This window comes from Crocodylus siamensis, chromosome 11, assembly GCF_052110815.1.
Source record: "Crocodylus siamensis isolate JL-2025a chromosome 11, ASM5211081v1, whole genome shotgun sequence".
NCBI lineage: Eukaryota > Metazoa > Chordata > Crocodylia > Crocodylidae > Crocodylus > Crocodylus siamensis.
Genome location: NC_143405.1, coordinates 18,222,166 through 18,246,727, shown reverse-complemented (window position 1 = coordinate 18,246,727; position 24,562 = coordinate 18,222,166). Strand labels below are relative to the sequence as shown.

The following is a 24,562-nucleotide window of genomic DNA, read 5'->3' as shown; positions in this document are numbered from 1 at the left end:
TTTAGCCAGGAGCCTTTGCTGACCAGCATGAAGGGGAAAGGAAGAGGATGCAGTACATGTGTTTGGGGAGGTTTTACTAAAACCTGTTCCTTTGATTACAGTTTGCCAATGGGCCCTTTATATGACAGATTTACAGCTACCATTCTAGAGAAGTGCTGTTTCCTCAGGCCCTGCCACCAGCAGCCCCTGGGCACCTCCCAGAGCCCACTGACATGGCCACAAGTGTCTCCATAATTCAGGGCTCTCCCAGGTTCCAGGAACAAGCGCCGAGGGAAGCTCAGTGAGCAAGGTGTCCAGTGGCTACAGAATAGTCTCATAATTGGCAAATTGCCGCTGGTAGGTTAGAGCCACAAAAGACCACAGGACCAGAGCCAACAGGAGGCCAACAATGAGCATGGTGATTATCCAGAAGACAAACTTCTGCGCTTTAGCTTGACTGGGAACCTCTGCAGGGATCATGTTGGTGAGATTCAGCATGTAGCCCAAGCTCCAGCCCACGTCCATGTTAGCCACCTATGAAGACAGGGAATGTAGAGAGGTGTTAAAGCTGGCAAAGGGCTTTTCCTGGGCATTAGGACCTTGGGCAAAGGTGAAAGAGAGTTGGATCCTTATTTGGTGTTTGATATTAATACAGAGAACGTTTGGTTTTACGTTGTCAGGGTCCTGCATGTTCTTCAGTTCAACTACCACAGCCCGTGCTCCCCTCACTCTGGAATTGCTCACTAGACTATATACTCACTGTTCACAAATAAAAGGCATTTGTGCATCCCCACTGTTAGGAAGGGAAACCTTGGAAGCATGAGTGTGACAGTGAGCTGGCTTGAGTCTACCCCCCCCATCTTGTCTGTGCTTTCTTCTGCCCTTGGTGAAAGGTCTGCAGAGCCCTTAGTCTAGATCCATGTGGTCTCGATTAGCCTGGCTTCAAATATTTCACTGCTTCAGCCTCACTTTTACTGTGAATGTAATTGCAGAATAAGCTGTTCTGGCTGCTGCACTGCAGGGACCAATTCTGCAGATGGACTGGACTCCATTTGGACTGTGCAGCGTCTCTAGCCTGCTATGAGATGGCAGCAGTGATTTAGGGCAGATCACTCAGATTCATTGTGTTATGGTGCTAGGGCTGATGGGTGCTATGTAAAGAAGTTTGGAGTGATGTGAACCTCCACGCTTCTCACTCTATCAGACGGAAGTAGGTGGGTAGGGAAGAGAGGGAGATTGCACTATTCCTTTATTTGCACCTTCTCTTACCTGAGTGTTTTTCAGGCAGATTTCTATCTGAAACTTGCAGTGGCCATAGCAGTGGGCAGAGTAAGGGCAGACCTGGCTCAGAAGGTCATAGCCAGACCCTTTGCCAAACGCATGGGGAGAGGTCGTACCTGGTGGCGGAAGTGGATGTTCTGCCACGTCCGGTTGTCAAACTTGTAGCCTTGTGTCAGGATCGTGAGGATATAGATGCCAGCCGCGCAGTAGTTCTGTAAGTAGCTCCTGTTGTGCTCAGGGAACTCCTGTTGCAGCTAGAGATGCCACAGAAACGGGGCATTATCAGTGCACAATGTCACCCCAACAGGAAGACACTACCTGATGGACCTCACCAGAGGCTACATCCTAGGGAGGCTCCCAGTGACACTGCCCAGAGCGCTGCCATCTGAGCTCCGAACTGGGAGTGCTGCACGTGGTAACATATTTCAGTAACTGCCCATCAGGCCCAGCTTCAGGCTGGGACCTAAAAATCCCATTGACTCCAGCAGCTGTAGGATTAGCTCCCGTGCCTTCAGCAGTCACCACAGCGCACTAACCTTCACTTCTCTACCCTGTAAATTAACTGGTCAGTAACCTGTCTGGTAGGAGGGAGGCTGAAATGACGGCGAGGGCAGGCTAAGACTCTCAGGGATTCCCCACAAAGACTTTGCTGGCTTTGGTGTGTGAGGGAGCACTAAGCTAAAAGTCTTGTCCAGGAGAGCCCCCTTTAATGGCACGTTTACCCCTCACTGGCCACATTTACATGAGATGCTTACTGTGCAGTATCTTGTTACTACTGCACAGCAGCTCGTTAATACTGTGCAGGAGTGTTGCAGGGCATGAACCGTGATGTGACACTACTGCACAGAAATAATGAGCTACTGTACAGTCAGTGTCACCGGGAGCCATGTGGGGATGCTACTGCGCTATAACTTGTGTATGCAAGTACTAAATGACTGAGCAGTAACAGCTGTGCAGTCAGCATCTTGTATAGACATGGCCACTGCTTCACCTCCCCCTAGGAGTCACCCCAGCTCCAGACCACTGACAAGAAATGGGTCTTGGAGGTGGAGCACCCAGAGCTAGGGGACAGGAGATCCCAGCAGGACAGAGAGCCCAAAAGACTGCAGGTTTCTCTCCAATTTTCTTCCCAACCCAAGGTGACTTGTACTTATCCTCTCCTCCATCACCCAGATGGTGTGGGAGAGATTATCCCAGTGGGAGAAGGCTCCCACCCTGCTCATGGTTCTCAGCTTCTCCTGCAGCTGCCAGATGCAGGTATTTCCCAAGCAGCACTTGGATGCTGTTTACAAGGGTCTCACCTCCTTCCAGCTCTTGCGGCAGAAGTCCCAGATGGTGGTGTTGACAGTGCTCAGGGGCTGCCCACTTGTCAGGTTCAGGAAGTGGAAGACTGAGTAGTATCCAGAAAAGGCCTTGGGGTATATAAAATGAACAAAAGAAGCAAGGTTAGCAAAGCAGCCAGCTGCCAGCTAGCCAATGGGCTCAGCCATAGCATCTCTACATCCACTGTTTTATCTGTGGCTTCATAAACCAGCTCTCGTCTTGTAATAGCAAAGAGGCAGCAACATCAAGCAATGCCTGTTAGATTGGATGAACTGGATCTCTCCCACTCCCTGTGATACAAGTGAAGGGAGCATCCATGATGAGTGCTAGAAGGAAGGCTAGAGATGCGGACACTGCTGCTGGGACATTCCTAGGTGGTCGGCTAACACACCTGCTGGGTCACTACCCAGGGCGGGAAGCAGAAGCCCCACCAAGGCAAGCCTTCTGATAGACTCAGTTTGATCCTCAAGGGTGGGCAGGGAGAGAAGCTGGAAGCAACATCACCCTCAGGAATCAGCCTGTGACTGTCCTGAGTGCTAAGGGCCAAGCCCAAGGAGTCCTGTCATTTCTCCAATTCTTTCAGCAACTTCTGTGTTGAGACACCTGGAGATAGAAATGAAGTTACATTCATGAGATAGCTGAGGGACAACAGCTTTTGCCAGTCTCAGAGGCAACCTGAAAATATGATCAAATGTTCCTGGGGATGGGCAAGAAGAGAAATACATGGGCTTAACTCCTGGATAGTCTTTTGTGCTGTACTAGCATTAGAGGAGAGAGCTCCAATGAGCTTGGTGTGTGGGGTTAGTAAGGAGAGCATGAATATCTTGGAGAGATGGGCATGGTCTGAGATACCATGGCAAAAGACTGTACACTGAGAGAGGTTGCTGGCCCTGAAAAGCCTGCATAAATAACTGCATGGGGAAGGCAAGGAGGTCAGATAGGTTATCCCTGGGGTGGAAAGTCTGGGATGTGGGATGAGTTAATGCTTCCATCTTTCACAGCTGGCAGCCAAGTTCATATTGTGGGGAAGAGTCTACTCTTTCATCCCCTTTGGTGTCAGCCACACAAGCAATACCATACTGTGAAAATGTACATGCGGGGTGCTGAGATAGGCTAAGAGGGACAGCAGGTGATAACTCAAGTGCATTGGAAAAAATCCCCTACAACAACTGTACATTCAAATGCTTCCTGGGTGGGCAGGGCTGTGAGCAGCCTCTTCTGTAAACTCTTGCCTACACAGGAAAGCTGCATGGGTCTAACTTAAGGGGAGAATTTAAGCCAATTTATTTAAATGGGTGCCAATGCCTGAATGAAGGCTCTCATTACACTCTAGGAGCAGTTTGTTTGGGTTTAGCTTCAGCCAACTCATATAAGTGACTGAAGAGGCTGGTTTAAAGAGCATGAATACAGATGCTGGCACTGCTTCAATTGATTTGATTTAATATTTTCAGCTGAGGGAAGAGATGAACAAACAAATCGCAGCAAGTTAGAATACCACACACATGCTGCCCTACAGTCATGCCCACGTGCAGTTTCTTACCCCATGGTAAGTGGAACTGAACCCAGAGTAGCTTAGCTCTCTAAGACAGAGGATAACTTCTTGCATTTTAGATTCCACTTAAGGAGAGCAGCTGGCACACAGTGAAGCTTCATCCTTTTTAACTTGTAATTTGCTCATTTTGCCCATACCCTCAAGCACACTAGAGTATGCAGCTTTCCAGTATAGAACAGACATAAGCAACACCATGGGCTCATCTACACATTTGTTAATGTGCCTTAGATACTGTGCATTTAGTTTAATACCTCCTTAATAAAGTACTAGCTAAATGTGCGGTACCTAAAGTTACTGCACAGTAGCACCAGCACAGTTATTTAGTGACGCTTACTGCGCATTAGCCTAATAACACTGCGCAGTAGGCCATTAGCATAGTTTTTGCTGTGACACGCTACTGTGCAGTGTTATTAGGCTAATGCACAATAAATGTTTCGTAGATGCATCCAGTGACAACTTGGTCCGTGGTTGGAGCAGGGCTTGGCTTCCAGCAGCATTAACAGGAATTTCCTCAAGCAACATCCTTCAGAGCATCCCTGGAGTGCGGCAAGAACCAGAAAGAAAAGAACACGCTCTTACGTAGAACTGCCCATGCTCTGGTGGCTGGTAAACCCCATTGAATCCACATGTCCTCTTGGGACTGCATGCAGTGAAGTTAAAGAGCTGCTGGATGGCACTCCTGCACTTAGCTGGTATCCCCATCCCTTCGACTGTGAGGGTCTTGTTCTGGATAGATGTAGATGGTGCTGGGATGCAGGGACTGTCATACAGGCTAGCCGTGGTGATGTTTATCTGGTATCCCTTGGGGTAGCATGGATGGGAGATAGAAGTGATGTTGTCCTAGAGGGGAAAGGATCCTGTTAGAAGTGCACAAGTCTGGAGCAGCTCTGTGTTGTCTCATATGCACCTACAGGCCAACGGACTTAGACCAAGGGCTCCCATAAAGGAGGAAGCAGAGGGCAAAGCCAGAGCTTTACCTTCTCCAGCTGGGATAGAACTTTACACCGTGCATACTTTCCTCCCTGCATTGAGCAAAGGGAGCATCAGGGTTACCTAGAGCACATGAGGAGGCAGATCCCACCTCAGCCAGATTCCTCTAGGAGTCCTCTCAGACCAAATACTCAGAGCCACAGATCTGGCTGTGCAGCTAAGGGCAGACTATGCTAGATTCTCAGCATCCAGGGGACATGTATCTTTGTCTGCTCCAATGCACCGGAAATCCAGTGAATCAGAGCAGACTCAATTAATCAAGTCTGAGGAGCACGAGAGCTGACGCACCCAGCGCTGCATGGCATACATTTGTATAAATGGTGATGTGCACATCAGTGTGCATAAAATGGTGATGGTGCACTTTTGAACCAAAACACCGTTGATGTATTTTAGTTCAAAAGCACTGTGGTGCATGCATGTGTACAAATGCTCCAGAACAGCAAGTGGGAGCTGCAGATACCCACTACTTCTGGCAACGCAGTCCAGGGTGGCTCCCTAAAATCAGTGCTCCTATTTTAAGATACTGCCTTTTATCTCAGCCGGTTTCATTCCTGTAGTCACGGGGCTATTGGGTTCCTGTCCCAGAAAGGGCAACTATATGACTGTTAGTACAGCTACAGTTATATGAAGTACCAGGTTATTCCAAGGGACTGTGGAGATGGAGGCAGATACCTCTCTTAGGGATGCTATCAGCTTCTGTAAGACCTGGTTTTGTCCGTAGCAGAGGTAGCTGTGGGTATAAATTGAGTAGTTGGACCCATAGAGCTTGAAGAGGGCCTGGGTGCTGTTGTCCTCAATGGTCCTTCCAGGAAAAAAAGCAATCTGGGTTGAAGCCCCTCCAAGGTCCAGTGCTCCCACAGTATCAGCTGCCGGCAAATGTATCCACTCCCCTGTGAAGGAAAACTGTGCCCACACAAGGAATTTAGTCATCAATGGCACTTGGATCCAAAAGCAGTGCCAGTGCAGCACATAGGAGCTCACTGAATTCTTTTTACGGGTACCACTGCCTTAAAGCCTGCATGTGCGGTTGCTTGTAAAGCAGTACACAACAGGGCAAAGAGTGATCAATGACTTGCTCCGGGCCATGGAACTAGAAGAGCTGCGAGGACACCACTATCACTCAAAGGAGTTGATGCACCTCCAGTTCACTAAACTTTGTCCCTCTCTGCCAAGGCCTGGCCTCCTAGGGTCACAGGTCCAAGAGACACAGATGCATTTACAATTTGAAGGATCCCTGTGAAGGTGAAGTGCCAACTTCCCTTGTCAGGGCCTCCAGGGCTGGGAAGGACTTGATTGCCAGCTTCTTTTGCCCTGGATTCACCATTTGCTGTGAGAATCCCCAGTTAGAGCCAAGATGGAAGCATATCAACATGAGCCTTCATGATGAGACCTCATCAGAGACATTTCCCCACCCCATTAGGCAAAATCCTTACTTCCCTCCTACCTCCTGCCCACACCACTGACCTTGATAAGCGTCTGTAGCAGGTAGTTGACCGTGATCCAGCCAAAGGAGCCTTCATCATTCCCAGTGAGGACCCGAGCTCCATGGAAGTCCACAGGATGCTCTTGAATGGCCTTGGAGACCTCTGCCAAGATCCGGTCGGCTTTTGTGCTGTTCTGCTCCCTAGAAAGGGAAGGAAAAAGATTCCGCTCGGAGCCTGAGGGACACCGCGCAGCACACAGACACTGCAGAGTCTAACCCAGTTAGCTCTATAAAGGCTATCTACCACATCTAGCCCCCAGGGCTTCCCCTGAGTGTCTAGAAATTTGACAGCAGGGAAGTGGCAGCTAGCTGCCAACGCTGTCCCACTGCCAAATTATCAGGCCTGTGGGAGCCCTGCAGGATAAATGACATTGCCACATAGGTTGAATTTGGCCTTTGGGCCGGGGGTTGAGCACTCCTGGTCTAAACCCACCCCAGGGTGGGGTATGGTAAAAAATCTTGAACACAGGAATTTTCCCTGCAACTGCAAGAAGAGAACAGGGATGAGAGGAGGGATCACTGCTCCATCAATGCACCAACCACAGTGAGTTGGAATAGGCAGGGGGTCAACACTTATAAGTTTCTGTTTCAGTGGCATCAACTTACCTTGCCCCTTATCCCTTAGCTACTCTGGTAAGAAGAGCCAAGCAAGCTCCTGAGTAGATTGATCCTGAAAGAAATTCCCTGAGGGCCATCAGCCATACTGTGCAGCACTGGGTTGGAAGGAAGGTGCGCAACAAACTCCCGTACAGAGGGAGGAATTTTATCCACACTACAGAGGGAACTTCAGCCCTTATAGAAAGTTTGTATCGATGCCACACAACATGGCTCAGGGGCTGAGGCTCTATCCCAAAAGGCTCCACCCAGAAAACCGCAGGCCCTTGAATTATTGCGTCAGAAGGGATGAAGAGCTGAGCTAGGAAGGAATTATCATGAATTGGAGGCTCAGCCCCTGTGCCACTATTAGTTCAGCCTCTCCAGAAGATAGTGCCAGCTGCTTTGCACTTGCTGCAGTCATTAGAGAGTAGGTCTTGTGCACTGTGGGGAAAACGTCCATCCCCTTGCAGAGCTGCCATGCTCCATGTTAATGCCAGGCCTACCTCAGCAGCCGCATGCCCGCTGTAGCTCCAAGGTAGGTAGGCGTCTCTTTCTGTTGCTTTGCAGGGATGACTGTCATGGCTTTGTCCAGACACACCTTCAGACTGGTTCCAGCCTTAGTGGGGTCATCAGCATAACTGGAAATGCCCGGTCCTGGAAAAAGGACCCCAGTGAGAGGCTGAGCTCAGCATGATCATTAATGAGAAAGGGAGGGAAACACTTCCACAGCTCTGGCCTGGAGATTGCTGAGTGAGGAGAGAGCATTTCGTTTGCTAAGGTTAGTACACAGTAGGGCTGTGTGAAACTCCGAGTGGTGACTCGAATCGGAAGAGATTTGGCCCAATTCGGTGGCAGAATCTCCAAATCTGAATCAAATCAGGGGACCAGGAAAGAAGTCCAAATCGATTTGAAGCTCTCTGAATCTTCAGAAAAGATTCAGAGAGCTTCAATGATTCGGGCAGTCCCCGGTCACTGCAGGATGGAGCTGGACCCAGACTCGGAGCTGGTAAGTGGGGGCTGGGGAGGGGGGGCTGGGGAAGAGCGGAGGGGACCAAGGGGAGACCTCTGCCAGACCCCATCCCCTGCCTGCTCCCCCCACCCCCCATGGCTGTGTTGCCCCCCCCAGCTCTGGTGCTTTAAGAAAAAATAAATTGAACCCCCCCCTGGACTCACTAGCTTGTGCCACAGCCCTGGGGCTATGGGGGAGCTCATGGAAGAGCTCCCCACATGGCATGGGGCAGTGGGGGGCAGCAGGAATTGCCCCCCACCCAGCAGGAACTGGTGAGTCCAGGGGATTTTTTTTTTCCTTAAAGGGCCAGAGCTGGGGTGGGTGGGGCAGCCATGGGGGGAGCTGGAGGGGGGAAGCTTATGCAGAGCCCTCCCTGCAGCACGGGGCAGTGGGGGCAGCAGGGATCACCCAGGGATCTGTCCGGCAGCACCTGGTGAGTCGGGGCTTTTCTTCCACAGTGCTGGGAGCTGGGGCAGGCAGGGAGGCCATTGGTGGGCTGGGAGAACGAGCTGGGGATGGGCCTGTGTGATTCAGCCAAATCGATTCGGGACAGCAATTCGAATCACTGAATCGAATCACCGTCCCCCGAATTGGACAAATCCAAATCTGAAGTGAATACTAGCCCCTTTGCACAGGCCTAGTACACAGGGCAAGACTGTACAGCACACAGAGGAGGTGGGCATCTATAGCTGTGCCTGAATGCAGGTCCACCAGGAGAAGCCATCTCCCATCCCTGCTGAGAAATCTGTGAGAGCTTTTGGTGTTAAAGACAGGTTGCTTTAATATTAAACCCAATGGTCAGCACTAGACTGCAGAACACCCATTGTTCAGTGAAGCAACTCCAAGACCTGCCAGCAGGGATGAACTGTAGCAAGCCCCCTTTGCTGTGGCACCTGCCCTTGCATTCAGCTGTTGGGCACCATCAGAGCCTGTACAGGAAGCCACAGATCATTCTGGCAAAGGCCAGGGCAGAATACCACTCACAGCAGCTCACAGGAAGTTGCAAGTTTCCCCCAAAGCATTGTGCTAATGATGCCTTCTGTGGGACTGTCTGCCTTTTGTGAAGCTTGGGCTATGAGGTCAGCAGACTGCAGATAAGATCACTGGTCATGCTCAAAGTCAGTGCTTCACTCCAGCACAGGTCTGTCCGTCTGTCCCTTGTACAGGTTTCCCTCACTTCGTGCGGGTTCTGTATGTCCAAATTTGCTCTTATGCAATGACCCTTTTTATACCAAAAATTCGTCATACATGAGGTAAATTCACTCTTATGTGATCGGCGTGGTGGAAGCCCACCGTCAGCTGCTTTGTACAGTGCATTGTGGGAGTGACGTGCACCAAAATATAGTCTCCTGTGTGGATCTGTGCTCCTTGCTTGTTGTCTGCGAACCGTGTTTCTGTAGTTGCCATCCCCAGTATGGCTTCTAAGCATCCCACTAGCTTGACATTTACCACCACCCCGTGCTTGTGTGCACTGGTTGCTGTTGGGGAGTACCAAAAGTGGCTTATAACTGGTAGAACTGGGTCAGGGGTCAGTACAGTTGAGGTCTTGGAACATACCCCTATTTGCTACATTGGAAAGTGGGTTCCCTTTATGCAAATTCGTTATGTGCCGTTTTGTAGGAAAGCATGTACGCTAGGGCTGTGCGAGGCTCCGGACAGAGCTTCGGATCTGGAGAAGCGTCGGCCGCTTCGGGGTCCAAGTAGCAGGTCCGGGTTGAAGCACTACCTCGTTTAGCTTCCCGACGCGCTTCAGAGCTGCCTTGGAGATCCGGCCACAGGTATAATGGGGAAACAATAAAATATCTATAACTTTGTTGTGTTTTGTCCAATTTGGAAGAAATTTTCAGAGGTGGTAGAATATGCAGAGAGTGAAGCCTGCCAAGTTTCAAGGTGATTGGTGCAGTGGTTTGGGGGCAACTGTACCCCAAATTATTGAAAGCAAAACTCCTGTCACGTCTATGTGTTACAACACAGGGGGGTCAAAACTGCAGGGCTGGTAGGTTTTACTGAGTTCACAAAGCCTGCTAGGTTTCAAGAGGATGGGTGCAGGGGTTTGGGGGGAACTGCCCCTCAAGCCGCGGACAGGCAAAACTGGTGCCATGGGTGCTGTGGGACTGACTGTCTGTCCTGGGGCGGGGAGGGAGCCACTGCTGCAGGCCTGGCGCTAAGCTGCTGTGTTCCCAGTTACCAACCAATCAGTCATGATTCACTGGGGGACCAGGGACTCAGGGACCAGCTCAAGACACAGGACCTAGCTGCTACATAATGACTTAACGAGCATCAATTAGCACCTACAAAACCAGGCTAGGGAGAGGAAAGACTCAATACAGACAATTAACTGCCCCAGGACAGACACAGATGTGGCACAAGTTTTGCCTGTCAGCAGCTGGGGGTGCAGGGCCTCCGAACCCCCCTGCACCAACCTCCTCAACAGCTGGCAGGCATTGTGGCCACAGCAGGGGCTACCATCCCTGCAGCTGTCACCACACTGCTCCTTAGCACATGCAGCATCACCCATGGCACGAGTTTTGCTTGTCTACAGCTTGAGGGGCAGTTCCCCCAAACCCCTGCACCAATCTCCTTGAAACTTGGCAGGTTTCACGTCCTCAGCAGAGGCTACCATCCCTGCAAGTTTCACCCAAATTGGACAAAAAACACCAAAGTTATAGGTATATCATTGACTCCCCATTATACCCTATGGCCAGATCTCCCAGGCGGCTCCGAAGCTTCGGAGCTGCTTCAGCCGGATCAAGGTAGAAACCCGGTCAGAGCTCCGGATTGGATCGCGGCCATCCGAAACAGCCGGATCTGAAGCTGGATCAGATCGCTGCTGACTCACACAGGCCTTATGTAGAACATAAAGTGAGGGAAACCTGTACTGCCTTTGTACAGTGGTCACAGGCCCTGTGGTTTTGGTGGCCTCACTGTTATATATTCATGACTGGACAATGCATGGGCCCACTCACCTGGCACAGTACAGGCCTCTACCTGGCTGACGATGCCAGTGTTATTCTCCTTATCTGCAGGCCACCGGTAGATGTAGAGAGTGGTGTGCGAGGAGCCAGCATCAAACACCATCCCATACTGCAGGGGAGTCAGGAGTAAACAGAGTCACAGAGTGCTCACTGCTGCCTGAGGTGTAACCACTATTCTCCACAGCCTGGCAGAGGGCACTGGTGGCTATTCTTAGAAGACTTGCCCTTTGAGGATTAAACTTCCATCCAAGCTTTAACCAGGCCTTTGCTTCTATCCCTTCAGTTTGCAATGCAATAAAAGTAGGTGGCAGAAAGGGCAGCAAAGTCCAAAATGGCAAGTCTTGGCCCTTTCTCAGTCTGAGATCTGGGAAAATGACCCAGATGCCTGGAGTTACTCACAGAAATCTGAGGGTGAGAAACCTCCCGCTGGTGGCTTTGCAACAGTCTTAGAAAAAGAGGGAATAAGAGAGAACTGGGGAGGAGTGTGTAGCCACAGGAAGGAAAAGGGCAGAGGGGTGGAAACAGATAGGATATTCAAGAGATCTGAAAAGAGAAAAACGAAATCAGATCAAGAGAAGCTGGTTTAGTAATACATTGAACCAGGAAAAGAGAGAGAGATGCACAGTCATCACAGGGGAAAGGGTTGCATAGGAAAGAGTTGCACTTCGGGCCTCTCTAGTGATGGCACCTACCTTGGTCCTGGGGGGTAGAGAAACATCTGTGACTTTGACGTGGCTGAGGATGAGGGCAGCTATCCCCAGCCCTATAGCCACAGCAAGAACACACCTGACATCCATTCTTAGCGGGTGCCACGGCATTTCTGCGCCAAGCTGTAAGCAAAGGAAACTGTGTAAGGCTTGGCACACACCAGCAGCCTCCTTCCAGCCAGTTCTAGGGTTTATTCAGCCTGGGATAAAAATGGTGAGTGGCCAACAAGCGTCTCTCTGTGCCTGTTGTAGCTGCTGTGAGAAGCAAATGAATCTGAGAGGAGCAGTCTGTTGTAACACAAAAGAAAGAGCTCCAATAATAAAAGCAATCCCTAGGCCCTCTCCAACACAGAAAGGTTGAGGTGCTAACAAAGGTTACCTCTATGCCAGTGCAGTGTCCTGTGGAACAGAAGGGAAATTATGTTGGTCTTTAATAGAAGAGTTGGCCACTGCACCTACATCACCTGCCAGCACCAGTATTTCTCTGTCCTAGGGTTCTGCAGGCTCTGCCCCTTGGGTACCAGGAATTCTCCCTCCTCTCATTGCCATTTCAGCTGCGGCTACCTGCATTCTCCACCACACACCTCCCTTTGTAGGACTAGAGCAGCTTGAAAAGCAGGTCATGCATAAGTGCTCTCGTGTTGTGCAATGGGGTAACACAACATTTTTGTTTAAAAAAAAACAATACAGGAAATAGAGGAAAGCCAGTGTAACAGCACTCTATGGGAAAAAGAATTTCACACACTTTCAACAAGGTTCTTTGGGTGAATCTGATATCTCTTATTAGACCAACTTAAATAGTTGGAAAACAATATTTAAGCAAGCTTTTGGGTTCAAAAGCCCTTCATCAGGCTAAGGGAGTTTCAGCAGTTGATTTGTGATCTTCCTGGATGGAATGACAAGTAAAGAAGCCAGAGGCCGGGCCGGGCTGCACACAAGACAGGCAGTCAGTGAAAACTTAGATTGAGGAGTCAATGGATGAGAGACAGGTTGGGTGGGGGGGAGCCTATGAACTCCATCAACCTCCTGGATACTAAAAATCTTGGACTAAATATAGACATTGGATTTATGACACATTATACCTGCCTGACATCTGACTCCTCAGGTACTTCTCTACTACTCATCCCCCTTCTCTCCCCCACCCTCCCACCCGGCCTGTCTCTCACCCATTGACTCCTCAATCTAAGTTTTCACTGACTGCCTGTCTTGTGTGCAGCCCGGGCGCTGGCTTCTTTACTTGTCATTCCATCCAGGAAGAGCTCACACCAACGGCTGAAACTTCCTTAGCCTGACGAAGGGCTTTTGAACCCGAAAGCTTGCTAAAAATTTGTTTTCCAATTATTTAAGTTGGTCTAATAACAGATATCAGATTCACCCAAAGAACCTTGTCTGCCTATGGCCTTAGACCAACACGGCTACAACCTACACACTTTCAGGACGCACTCTCTCACACTCATGGAGGGGTATAAAAGGATCCTCTTTTCACCAATGAAAGCAGAGGTTTATGTACCTCAGCCTCAGAGGGAGCAGGTGAATCAGGAGCACTTGTCTCCTAGTGCTGTTTTCATCTCCTCTTTTGGCACTGGCAAGACCTCACCTGAAGTCATGTGTCCAGTTTTAGGCCCCAAGCTTCAAAAAAGATTTGGACATAGTCCATTGGAAAGCAGCAAAAAATGATTATGGACCTGGAATGCATAATTTATAAGGAAAGACTAAAAGAACCATGGTTATTTAGTCTGGAGAAGAGAAACCTGAGGGGGGGATTGGTAACAGTCTTCAAATATCTGAATGGAGGATTACAAAGACAAGGAAGCTGACTATCCTCTGTGGCTGTAGGGGGCAAGATGGGGGCCAGTGACCTCAAGCTGCAGCAGAGGAAATTTAGGTTGGAGATTAGGAAGAACTTTTTGACGATGATGTTCAAGCATTGGCACGAGCTTGCTTAGAGAAATTGTGAACTCTTTTTCATCCCTCAAAGTCTTCAAGAGCAGGTTAGACAGACACTTGGCTGGGATGGTTTAGTCAGGGCTGATCTTGCCTTGAGCAGGGTCTGGATTAGACAGCCTCATGAGGTCCCTTCCAGTCCCACCTCCCTATGATCCTATTTACGGTTTTTACCTTAAGCGTGTTGTGAGCTTTGGCTGGCTGAATTAGGCAGGCAGGCTCCACCTTGCATTAATGAACACTCCCTTGTGGGGTCTTGCCTTGTGAATATTCATGAATCAAATAGTGAGCTTTTCCTTCAGAGATGTTATTTGCAAGTAATTTGTTTTCATTATTCAGCCAGCTCGGGCCTCCTTTTTGGTCTGCCAGACAGCTCACACAGCAATTTCCCCACCGGGGAAATGGGAGTTCAGGGGAAGGGAGGGAGGGGAGCAAGGGAAGAGAGAGCTATGGTAGAGTGTGCATTTGTCATATCGGGATGGTTTGCAGTCCACTTCATTTGCAGCACGTTGCTGAATTAAGAGTGAGCTGCTTGCTACAGCTTTCCCTGCAAAGGGCACGACAGACCTTCTCTTATCAGTGACCCCACACAGATGAAGATTTGGACCAACCTTACAGTTTGCTGCAACTGTATATTTTATGTGTGTGTGTGTGTATATATATATATATATATATATATATATATATATATATATAAAATGTGTGTGTGTGTGTGTGTGTGTGTGTGTATATATATATATATATATAAAATATAAAAAATAATAGCTGGATTCCTCAAAGGGTTAGGTTCCTTACCTCTTGTGATGATAAGGGCTTGTGAACTACGTAGCTTGAGAGGATATCTATATCTATATAGGCATAGATATATAGATAGATCTATAGATCTATAGTTCTATCTAGAGATATCTATAGTTCTATAGATAACTATATCTACAGATCTATGGATATATATATATATATATATATATATTTTCTCCCAAGCTAGTTCACAAGCCCTCATCCTCACAAGGGATAGGAATTTAACCCTTTCAGAAATCCAGTTCCTATCATATTGATATAGGAAGAAAGCAGCCATCTTCTTAGGCCCATACAATACATAAAAGGGCAGATTGTCCTTTTGCCATTTGTTGTTGATAACTGCATTTATTTGCTGTGATCAATCAGTTCTTTTCCAGGGTGCAGCAGGGGAAGACCGGCCTGCTTGGACAGGGCAAGGAGCAATGTGCAGGAAGAATTAACTTCAGGCAAACAACACAGGAGTGAACTTTCACCCTGAGCTGTAAACTGCCCTGGTGAGTTCATTGCTTTGCTAGCTGACTGCTCTCAAGTGGGGTTGTGACTTGAAGTAATTTGAAAACCTCTTCTCTACAGTGCTGCAGTATGAATAACCAACCACCAACTGGATGGCTATCCCCGACCCGTGGAGGCTGTAGGCTCCAGCCAAATTGGAGATTCCCAGAGGGATCCCAGTTCATTACAGCAAACATTTTAGAACACACATTAACCTTTGTGCCAATCCCCCTCTACCGGAGACCTACTGTGGGTGACAGATTGACCCACATCTGCCTAGTATAGGTATGTTGCCCCTTCCTCTCAAGCGTCTGCTGCTGGCCACTGTCCAATTCCAGACACTGGATGACAGGGGGCTCAGTCTGATCCAGTCTGTGGATTCCTTTGTCCAGTTTGCAGAGGAATCTAAACCAGATGTGTCCAGCTCTTGCTGAACTGCAAAACATTTCCCTTAGGCTCATCTGAGCCCTTCCCGACCTCCCCGAGGCTGCTACTCTGAGCCTGGTTCCTGTCCAGGGAGCCCAGGGAGTACAAGAGGACTAAACCCCATGCGAGGAGAACCGCTAGCAGGCAGCGAAGCGCGGAGGAGGAGCAGGGGGCAGAGGTTTACCTTCCCAGCACAGATTCTGGAGCAGCTGCAGGCAGCCGCCCTCCTGCCGAAGACTCTCGGGCGCAGGCACGTCTCCTCCCAGCAGCCTGGCCTGCTTCACTTTACTCTGAAACCCCTTTCACTTTCACCTTCCCATCACTCTGCATGCAGGTCCCCCCATCCCAGCCCCCCTTATTGGGACAGCGGCTGCTGCTCTTGAGCCCAGAGCCTGCAGGTTTCTCACAGGTGGCTGTTTTACTGTGCAGGAAGCCTGTGCCGGTAGGCTGGCCCTTGCTCCGTCCTCTTTTCTTGCTGCTGCTTCCTGCAAAGCAGAGCAAAGCGAAAGCAACGCCTCTTGCCAAATCTCTGAGCTGCCAAGTTTTCTGCTGGTTTCTAGCCTGCCTTCCCCCTCCCCCATGGTCTCACAGTGAAGATGGTAACAGCCTCAAAGCAAGAAAGAGGAAAACTAAGTCAGTGATAAAAAAAGTTTCAGTGAAGATTTTCATGGGACTAAGCATGCTGGCCTACTCTAGAAACTTTTGCTGCTGTAGTGTTGCCTGGGGAAAACTGATTTTATCTTTGCACTAGCAGAAGCCTTTAGCACTGACATGCTAGCACCAGCAGGAGTGCTTTTGTGGGAAGAAGCTATGCCTGCACAAGACAGGATTTGCCAGTGTAGCTCTGTCTGGTGTAAAGAGGGCCTTAGACAAAAGGGTAGTAAGCAGGGTCTGCATCCCCAAGGGTGACAGGGGCAGTTGCAATGTCTGAGCTGGCAGCAATGGTAGCTTCTAGGGATGTGCGAAGCTTTGTATGCTGATTTGATTCAGAGGAGATTTGGCCTGATTCGGTGGCCAAATCTCCGAATCCAATCAGGGAACCAATTAAAAGGTCAGAATTGATTCAAAGCTCTCCAAATCAATTTGGAAAAGATTAGGAGAGCTTTGATGATTCAGGCAGTCCCCGCCCACTGCAGCAGGGAGCTGTTAAGTAGAGGAGGACGGAGGAGACCATGCGGAGACTCCTCCCAGGCCCCATCCCCTGCCTGCTCCCCCTGCCCGCTTTACCCACCCAGCTCCCAGCCCTTTAAAAAAAAGCCCCCACTCATCAGGTGCTGCCAGGCAGGGGGGTGGGAATCTGTGCCACCTCACACTGCATGGGGGGCTCTGCCACAAGCCCACTGACCCCCCCCGCTGTCCCAGCCTCCCCATGGCTGCCCCACCCCAGCTCCCGGCCCTTTAAGAACACTGTCCCCCCACCCCAACTCACCAGGTGCTGGAGCGGCCTGGCAGCTTCTGGGGGCTCGCATTGCGGTTATGGTCTGTTTTTCAGCAAGTCGCTGCCTCTCTCCCCCCTCCCCTCCTTTACGTCTGTTTGGGAAGCCACTGCCTTGGAAAAGACAGTTTTCAGATCAGGGCTAGTCAAGGATTTTTTTTCACCCACAGATGGCTTTGACCAATGAGAAAAATGAGTTGGGGAGTTTTTTTCCTAAAGCTTTTATTTTATTTTTAGGCAAACTCAGCAATATGTTTCAAATTATTTTTTGAAGTTTCTTTTTTTAAAAAAAACCTCTTTTCCCTTGTGCTCTTTTTTTTCAGAAGGATCTTTAAAAAGGAGGAAAGGGAGAGAGGAAAAGTAAATGATTTTCATTTGCTTTGCAGGGAGATTTTTTTTTTTTTTTTACAATCCTCTGTCTTTCTTTTAAAAATGTTGTGGAAAATGCTTGCTTTCTAACCAGCCTTCTTTCTAAGAGCCTGAATTTTAGCCTGACATGGCTGCAGCCCAGAATGTGCTTTAGGAACAAAGGGACTGCTATGCTGCTCGCTGGCTCTGGCATCCCCTCAGCTGGTGTCTTTGACATCTCTGGTAGCTGCTTGTTCTGGGCTCGGTGTGGGCCGTGGCTGGCACGCTGGCTCCAGGTGCTGGTTTCTGCTGACACGGGGATGGGACAGAGACATAACAGAAAGCCTGGCTTAATGCCTCTTTTTAATTGCTTTGTATCATTGCTGGCCCCTGATTGGGAAAGGAAGTGGCTGTGCCTGCAGCCCCCTAGCTGGGGGCAGTGGCTGATTTTTTTCCCCATTTTTGCCTGGTTTAGACCATTGCTGGGTCAGGGACCATATGGCCTTGGCTACATGCCTATGGGTACAGCCCCCTGAGAACTTGGTTAGCTCTAGAGAAGGCAGGGTCTAGCGCAATACCACAGCAGCCCACATACGAGGTTTTCAATGTGGCTGTTCGTTCCCTGCAGAAGCACTGAGCCCGGCTCTATGCCAAGTTCAGCTCAGCCCTCAGTCCCTTAGCCAGCCTGGTGCTCCTGATATATAGGGCTCAGGGTAGAGCGTACAAGAGACATTTCCCTTGGAGGTATTTCCTGGGGAGGTTTTTTAAACACAAAATGCACCCTGCTTATGGTGTATGTGCTCCATCTATTACTGTGGTTATGTTCTGTTTTTCTAACTGTGTTTGCCTTCTCTGCATATGCTCATTGGTACATGTGTTCAGAGGTGTGGATACTAGGGGCTGTTTTTGCTGTTTGTGGGTAAAATGTGCAAACATAAAGGGCCAGGCCAGTCATATCTTTGTTCATAGGTTTTCTCTTCTCAAATGTTGTGAAGGGGAAGTTGTGCAAAGGCCACAGACTGTAAGCTCTGCAGAGGTCTGTAGTGGAAAGACCCTCAGATCCAGAGTGGAGTTGGGTAGAAGCCAGAGAGACTTGAACCAGGAATCCCTTTGTGGATGACCCTGCATTTGGCCCTCAGTCCCAAAGGGGAAGTGTCAGTGGAGACAAGTACACAGATAGAAACCTGTCATCTGCTAGTTTTGAAAGAGCTGAGATCCTTCATCCTGCTGTTGGGCAGGTCAGGGTTGAAGACATTTGGGGTTGCATAAACAACCCGAAGAGGATCAATGATCCCTAGCAGCATAGCGGAGCAGCGACCCCCTGACAGCAGAGCAGAGCAGAGCGGCAACTTCCGGCAGCCGAGCAGCAATGAGGAGCAGTAATCTATGGCCGTGCAGTGGCAATGGACTTTGGTAAGGCCCTGCCTACTCTGCACTCCCCACTTTGCCTGGTGCAGGTAGTAGAGCTGCTGGAGGGTGGACCTCCTTACTCTGCACCTGCCACTTTTGGCTGGCATAGGGGATTAGGCCCCCAGATGGCAGCCCTGGGTGATTCTCCTTCCCAACAGACTGGGCTAGGTAGTAGTTCCCCTGGGCATATTTGACAGTGACTGAGAGAGACTGCTAACTGGTGGTGGTTTCAACTAACATTTGACAGGGAAGGTTGTCTGTAGAGCTAGGGACAGAAGTACACATAAACTGGTTTAATAGACCTTTTGATCCTGTACCATCCCACTTGGCTCAGAAGCACCTTGCAGCTGTGGCTCTGACCTGCTTACAAAGCCCTTGTCACCTGATGGAAGAGATAGGGGCAGTGTTCATTCTCAGTCAGTGTTCATGTCCTCAGCAAAGCCTCTGTGGTACCGCAGACTAGCACGTACTGCTGCTAGCAGAAAAGCATGCTCTTTGAAGCCACCCAAAGGGTGTAGTAGCCCTTTCCTGTCTTTGCTTGTATCCCATTTATACTTCCTTCAGCGTGTGCATCTAACCTCTCAGACTGCTTTCTTAAACCTTTTAGTTCAAGGAAATTGAAACTATTGAGGCTCTTAGCTCCATGTTATGGCTTCATTGGGCACATCTACATGAGATGCTTTATGTGTGGTAGACCAAATGATTGTACGGTAAGCATCACCATCTACATGGGCAGATGCTTACTGCACAGTAATTTGGTGCATTCAGTCAATTTGTTCTCTGGACCCAGAGAGTAATAATAGATGGAACTGAGTCAACATGGCACTTGGTGACCAGTGGCATCCCTCAGGGTTCAGTACTCGGATCAGTACTTTTTAACATATTCATTAATGATTTGGATGTGGGTGTTAAAAGCAGAGTGGCAAAGTTCGCAGATGAAACCAAATAAGGGGGACTGAGGTCACACTGGAGGAAAGGCTGGAAATACAGGTGGACCTGGATAGGCTCGTAAGGTGGGCAGATCAAAACCTGATGATGTTCAACACTGACACTCAGCAGGGGCATGATCATCATGGTGCAGGGCTGGTGCAGGAGGGGGAAGGCTGGCCTCAGGGTGCTTCTCTGGTGAGGCCCCCTGGGAGGGGGGCAGGGGGTGCCACCAGCTCCGTGTCCCAGGAGCCCCTAGCCCCCCAAGCCTGGGCGCCATGGGCTTGGTGGCAGCGGCAAATACAACCTGGCCTGCAGGAGGAGAAATGGGGGTGAGGGGGAGTGGGTCTGGAGTTGCACCAGCAGGTGCTGCCAGGAGCCAGGCCTGGGAAGGGGGTGGGGAAGGCAGGCTGCCTTGGCCAGCACCCAGTGGCTCACCTGCCCCTGCAGAGCAAGCAGGGACAGGGACTTGTCCGGTGCCTGCCTGTGCCATGGCATGACCAGCTGACTTACAGTGGTCCTTGAGCAGCACCCATGCATGCATGACCCCCGATCTGAGTCCAGGCAGTGCACAGCCCCCTGATATAGAGTATGATATCTCAGAAAGGTGGCAAACTCTCATAAACAGACTCTTTCTCCTGGCTCTGCAGGTTCTATAGCTGCACGCTGTAGGGTAGGCACCAGCTGCCAGTCAGGATGCACCATCAGGGTCACCTCCAGTCTTGGAGGTGAGGGGCTCTGTGGTTCTGGAGGGGGGGGGAGGGGGTCTGGGTTTGTGGAGGGGAATAAAGTGCTTTTTCTGACAACTGTGCACAGTGGGCGTGGGTGCTTGGGGTGTGTGGTGGGGCTGGAGTCTGTGGACAGCCATCCAGGTAGCCTACAGTGGGGAGTTCAGGAGGAGATGGTCAGCCAGTGCCTCTCTCACCCAGTGCCCAGGCCTCCACTGGTGGGTGTGCAGCTTGCTTGGGGCCTTGGTGTAGGAGAGCAATTGCTGTTGCTGCTGCTGCAGCTGGTGTTCCTCATGCCAGGCATCTGCCACCCGCTGTGCCTCCTCCACCAGGCATTGCAGAAGAGCTCCCCTGGGCCTTGCACAGGTTATGTAGCACACAGGCTGCGATGATGACCTGGGGATGTTGGCCTCAGCAACCTTGAGGTGAGCGGTGTGCCAGCATCGCTTCAGGCAGCTGAAGGTGTGCTCCACCAGCATGCAGGTCTGTCCTGGACACCTGTTGAAGTGTGTCTGGCGGGGCCAACGTAGGGCCTCATGACCCAAGGGAGGAGTGGGTAGGTGGGGTTCCCGATGAAAAGGGGCAGAACCATCACTACACCCAGCTGGAGGTCTGGCACCCCGGCTCAAAGCATCTGCTGTCCACCAGGGCTGGCAGGGCGGAGCTGCAGAAGATGTGGGCATCATGGGTGCTGCCCATCCAGCCAGTGCTCGCATTGATGAAGGCACTGTGGTGATCGATGATGGCTTGGAGCTTGATGGAGTAAAAGCCCTGCCAGCTGTAGTAGGGGAAGTTGCTGCGTGGTGGGCAGGTGATGGGGACGTGGGTCCCATCCAGGGCTCTAATGCACTGGGGGAAGCCCAGGTCACAGAACTACCACTATCTCCAGAGGGTTGTGGACCCAGAGCACAGTGTGTCCCAGCATGTCCTGGAGGGTGCCACAGACCTCCAGGATGGCCTCCCCAGCAATCACCTTACCCACACTGAAGAGGTGGCTGACATAGTGCAGGCTGGTTGGTGTGGCCAGCCTGAACACAGCAATGGCCAGCCAGGTGTCCATGGGGAGTGGCCACCACATGGTGGTGGCCTGCCCCTCCAGGTGTGGGTGGAGCTGCTTAAGGTGGTCTGGGTCATCTGGAACAACTCCAGCCACTGCTCATCATCCTAGGTGTGCTAGACAACATGCAGCCACCAGTCCTGGTGGGGATGGAAGCCCAGGAGTGCATGGATAGCAGCAGTGATGGCATCCAGATGCACATCCTCAGCATTCCTGCCACCACCGTCTGGGCAGCAGCATGGGGTCCAGGTGGCAGCAGTGTGATGGCAGGGGGCCTCAGACACCGTGGTGAGTCTGGGCAAACATGCTGTGTGGGGGTGCCACCAGGGCTGAGACTGACCTGAGCTAGGCGGTGGTCACCATGGTGGCACAGTAGGGCAACCAGAGTGTACAGCAGGAGCCTGGGCCACTGGATGCCACTCCTGGGATCTGGAGGTGGAACAGCCTTGGCGCAATGAGCTCAGGCTCTGACGACAGAACCAGAGCATGCTGGCACCATGCTCTGCATGCTGCTCCAGGCCAGGAACGCAGGTGGCCAAGGAACAGTGCTCAGGGCTAGCTTTTAAAGATGGATGCTGGCCACGGGCAGCTGTGGCTGGAGCCTCCACCTCCTCCTGACTGCTGCAGGGCGTCAGTATAGGGCCAGAGGGGACAGGGGTAGGCTAGTGCCAGGGGGCTCCCAGATGCCTGCTAGTGTTCACGGCTGTGCAATTGTGCCTGCACAGCTGTGCATGCCACACAGTTTAGCGGGGATACTGATGCCTGCATGTGTAGATGCCCAGAGTGGGGTTACACTGCAGTAAATTACTGCAGAGTAAACCCATCTAGCAGCATTTGCATATGTAGACTCACCCATTTAGTAGCAAAAAAAGGGCCACATGGTGACTGACTGGACTATACTGGGAAGACTTGTCATAACCACAGAGCAGAAGGAAACATCAATATGGGCTTGAACATCTAGCAGAGAGCTCAGAACTATTTGCTGACTAAAACCTGCTACTTGGGAAATTTTTCTCACCACCGAAAAAGTCTTAAACATTTAAACTTTTACTTGTTACCTTTGAAACATTTGTGTTTCCATGAACCAAATGGCATGTTTCAATTAAGGACCTCAGATTTATTTTTAAATAACAGCATATACAGTATTTAAGCTCTTTTTTCCATCCAACTGTTTGAATGGTAGATAGATTAGGAAACTAAAAGGAGGAGACTGTGAAGTGTAATGAAGGGAATAGGGGTGCAAGTAGAAGCCATGTTGGTCTAAGGATATAGGCAGAAAAAGTTCTTAGGGATCTTTTGTTAGATCAATTGCAGATGCTTCCTCTGCCTGATGAAGGGTATTTGTACCCAAAAACGTGCAAAGAAGAATTCTTCCCAATTATTTCAGTTTGTTAGAAATATTATTAAAAATGCATTATCAATAGCTGTTAGCTCCCATCAATAGTGTTGTCCTTTGAATAAGCAAGGCTGCCAGCCCTCCTTGTCTCCTTAATGAGAGAGGGAAGGGGGGGTTGGAAACTGAAGGAAAAACTCCAAGAGCTCTCTTTGTTCTGCAAATTTACTATCTCTTTGTTACACTAAATCACACTTTCTTTGATGGCTCCCACAGTTCTTAGGCTAAGATAAGAATAATTGCAGTCTTAGCCTTGAAGTTAAACCCTCCATAACCTCCAGTGCTTTCTGGGCAAGCGTAATAACCTAATACATATTAAGCCTATCCGCCCCGCATACTTAAGTAGTTAATTATAATACACATGGGATGCATGATCTGACGTATTCTCATGCATGTTTGTATGAACCGGAAATGAGTTGTAAGAGTTCCTGTTTCTGTACACGTGCCAGAAAAGAGGGGATAAAAGCCTGCTAATGATTGTACTCAGGGGCAGAGGGTTTTGATCTTTTGTCTTCTCCCTCTGACCCTATTTGCAAATATATACCTTTTGTCTCACCAACAATGTGTGCCTAAGGATTTGTTATTCAATGAGCCTCCAAAGAAAACGAACCGAGAGAGAGTTTTTTTTACCTCAAGTTGGTCTAATAAAAGATATCGGATTTACCCAAAGAAACTTGTCTACCTATGAAGGGACTAGGGCAGTGTTTCCCACCCAGTGTGCTGCGGCACAAGGGTACCATCAGAAATGAACAGAATTTTGCCATGGCAATGAGCTATGATGAGCTACAATAGGTATGAGGATGGGGAATGCCTTAACAGGTGTGCTGCAGAAAATTGGTATTAATGTAAGTGTGCCTTGGGCTGGAAAAGGTTGGGAAACACTGGACTAGAGCACCAGTCTAGGAATGGGAAGTCCTGGGTTCAATTTTTGTGCCATGCCACCAGCTCTCAGGCCCAAATCTTCACTTAATGCCATGTTTGCTAGGCAGCTATACACCTTTGAGGATAGGGGTGTTATCCTCTCTGGCCCTTAGTTCCCCAGTTGCACAGTGGTCTAAAGGCAACACCCTGTTACCCCGGGGAATGAAGACTGCTTGTACATCACAAGTAGAAAGAAGTGTGACTGCAGTTCAAGTAGGCATACCCAAGCCAGCTCGCACTATCTGCCTTTGTTACTGTTAACAATGAAACTAGAGCAACACATAGCTTAGCATAGGCTAGAAAGCCAACTTGCACGCAAGCAGCAAGCCCACACTAGCTGGTTTAATTAGCATGCTGCAATACCCTCCCAACAGCAGCACAGCCCTACCCACAGTATATTGCCAGGCTGTAATTTGCAAAGCCACTAGGCGGCACTAGGGTCATCCTTATGGATACCTGACATGGTACAAGGAACCACCCTGCATCACTCCTCATAGACTTACCATAAACAGTCAGTGCCTACAGGTGCCCCTGATTTTCTGGGGAACAATGAGTATTCAACACTGCTGAAAGTTGGGCCCTTGGGTAAGACACCCTGCTTGCTCACAGGACTCGTGGGTGCAGGCTCCACCTAGGTAGAGATACAGCCTCACGCCAGGGAGTGCTGCTTTGCTCTGAGGCTTAAGCTTTCAGCAGAGCCATTCCTCTGGCTAATCCAGCACTCTGATCTGCAGCAGGACCTAGAGCACTATTGCCCTCCAGTCTCCCTAATCTGGCAGGTGATCGT

General features: G+C 50.0%; 1 protein-coding gene across 3 annotated transcripts; it reads right to left on the bottom strand.

The window, feature by feature from the left end:
* Positions 1-57: 57 nt before the first annotated feature.
* Positions 58-17,115, bottom strand: LOC149855532 (ectonucleoside triphosphate diphosphohydrolase 8-like). 3 transcript variants are annotated; one of them, XM_090021895.1, is made up of 10 exons: positions 16,986-17,115; positions 11,882-12,019; positions 11,181-11,298; positions 7,709-7,859; positions 6,590-6,749; positions 5,798-6,028; positions 4,715-4,975; positions 2,562-2,672; positions 1,377-1,514; positions 58-513 (listed from the first exon to the last, which is right to left on the bottom strand). In XM_090021895.1, the coding sequence occupies exons 2-10, from the start codon at positions 12,005-12,007 to the stop codon at positions 301-303; spliced, it is 1,509 nt and encodes a 502-aa protein (XP_089878021.1). In that variant the 5' UTR covers positions 12,008-12,019; positions 16,986-17,115; the 3' UTR covers positions 58-300. The 3 variants fall into 3 exon arrangements, with proteins under 3 accessions (XP_089878021.1, XP_089878020.1, XP_089878022.1); XM_090021894.1 differs by lacking the exon at positions 16,986-17,115 and adding an exon at positions 15,741-16,043; XM_090021896.1 differs by lacking the exon at positions 11,181-11,298 and having other exon boundaries at positions 16,986-17,109.
* Between the last annotated feature and the right edge of the window lie 7,447 nt (positions 17,116-24,562).

Coding starts and splice junctions, on each gene's coding strand:
- LOC149855532 (XM_090021895.1), bottom strand. CDS start 12,007: ATGCCGTGGCACCCGCTAAGAATGGATGTCAGGTGTGTTCTTGCTGTG. Junction 11,299..11,881: donor CTCTACCCCCCAGGACCAAG/GTAGGTGCCATC, acceptor ACTCCCCTGCAG/TATGGGATGGTGTTTGATGC. Junction 1,515..2,561: donor GCCGCAAGAGCTGGAAGGAG/GTGAGACCCTTG, acceptor TGGCATCTCTAG/CTGCAACAGGAGTTCCCTGA.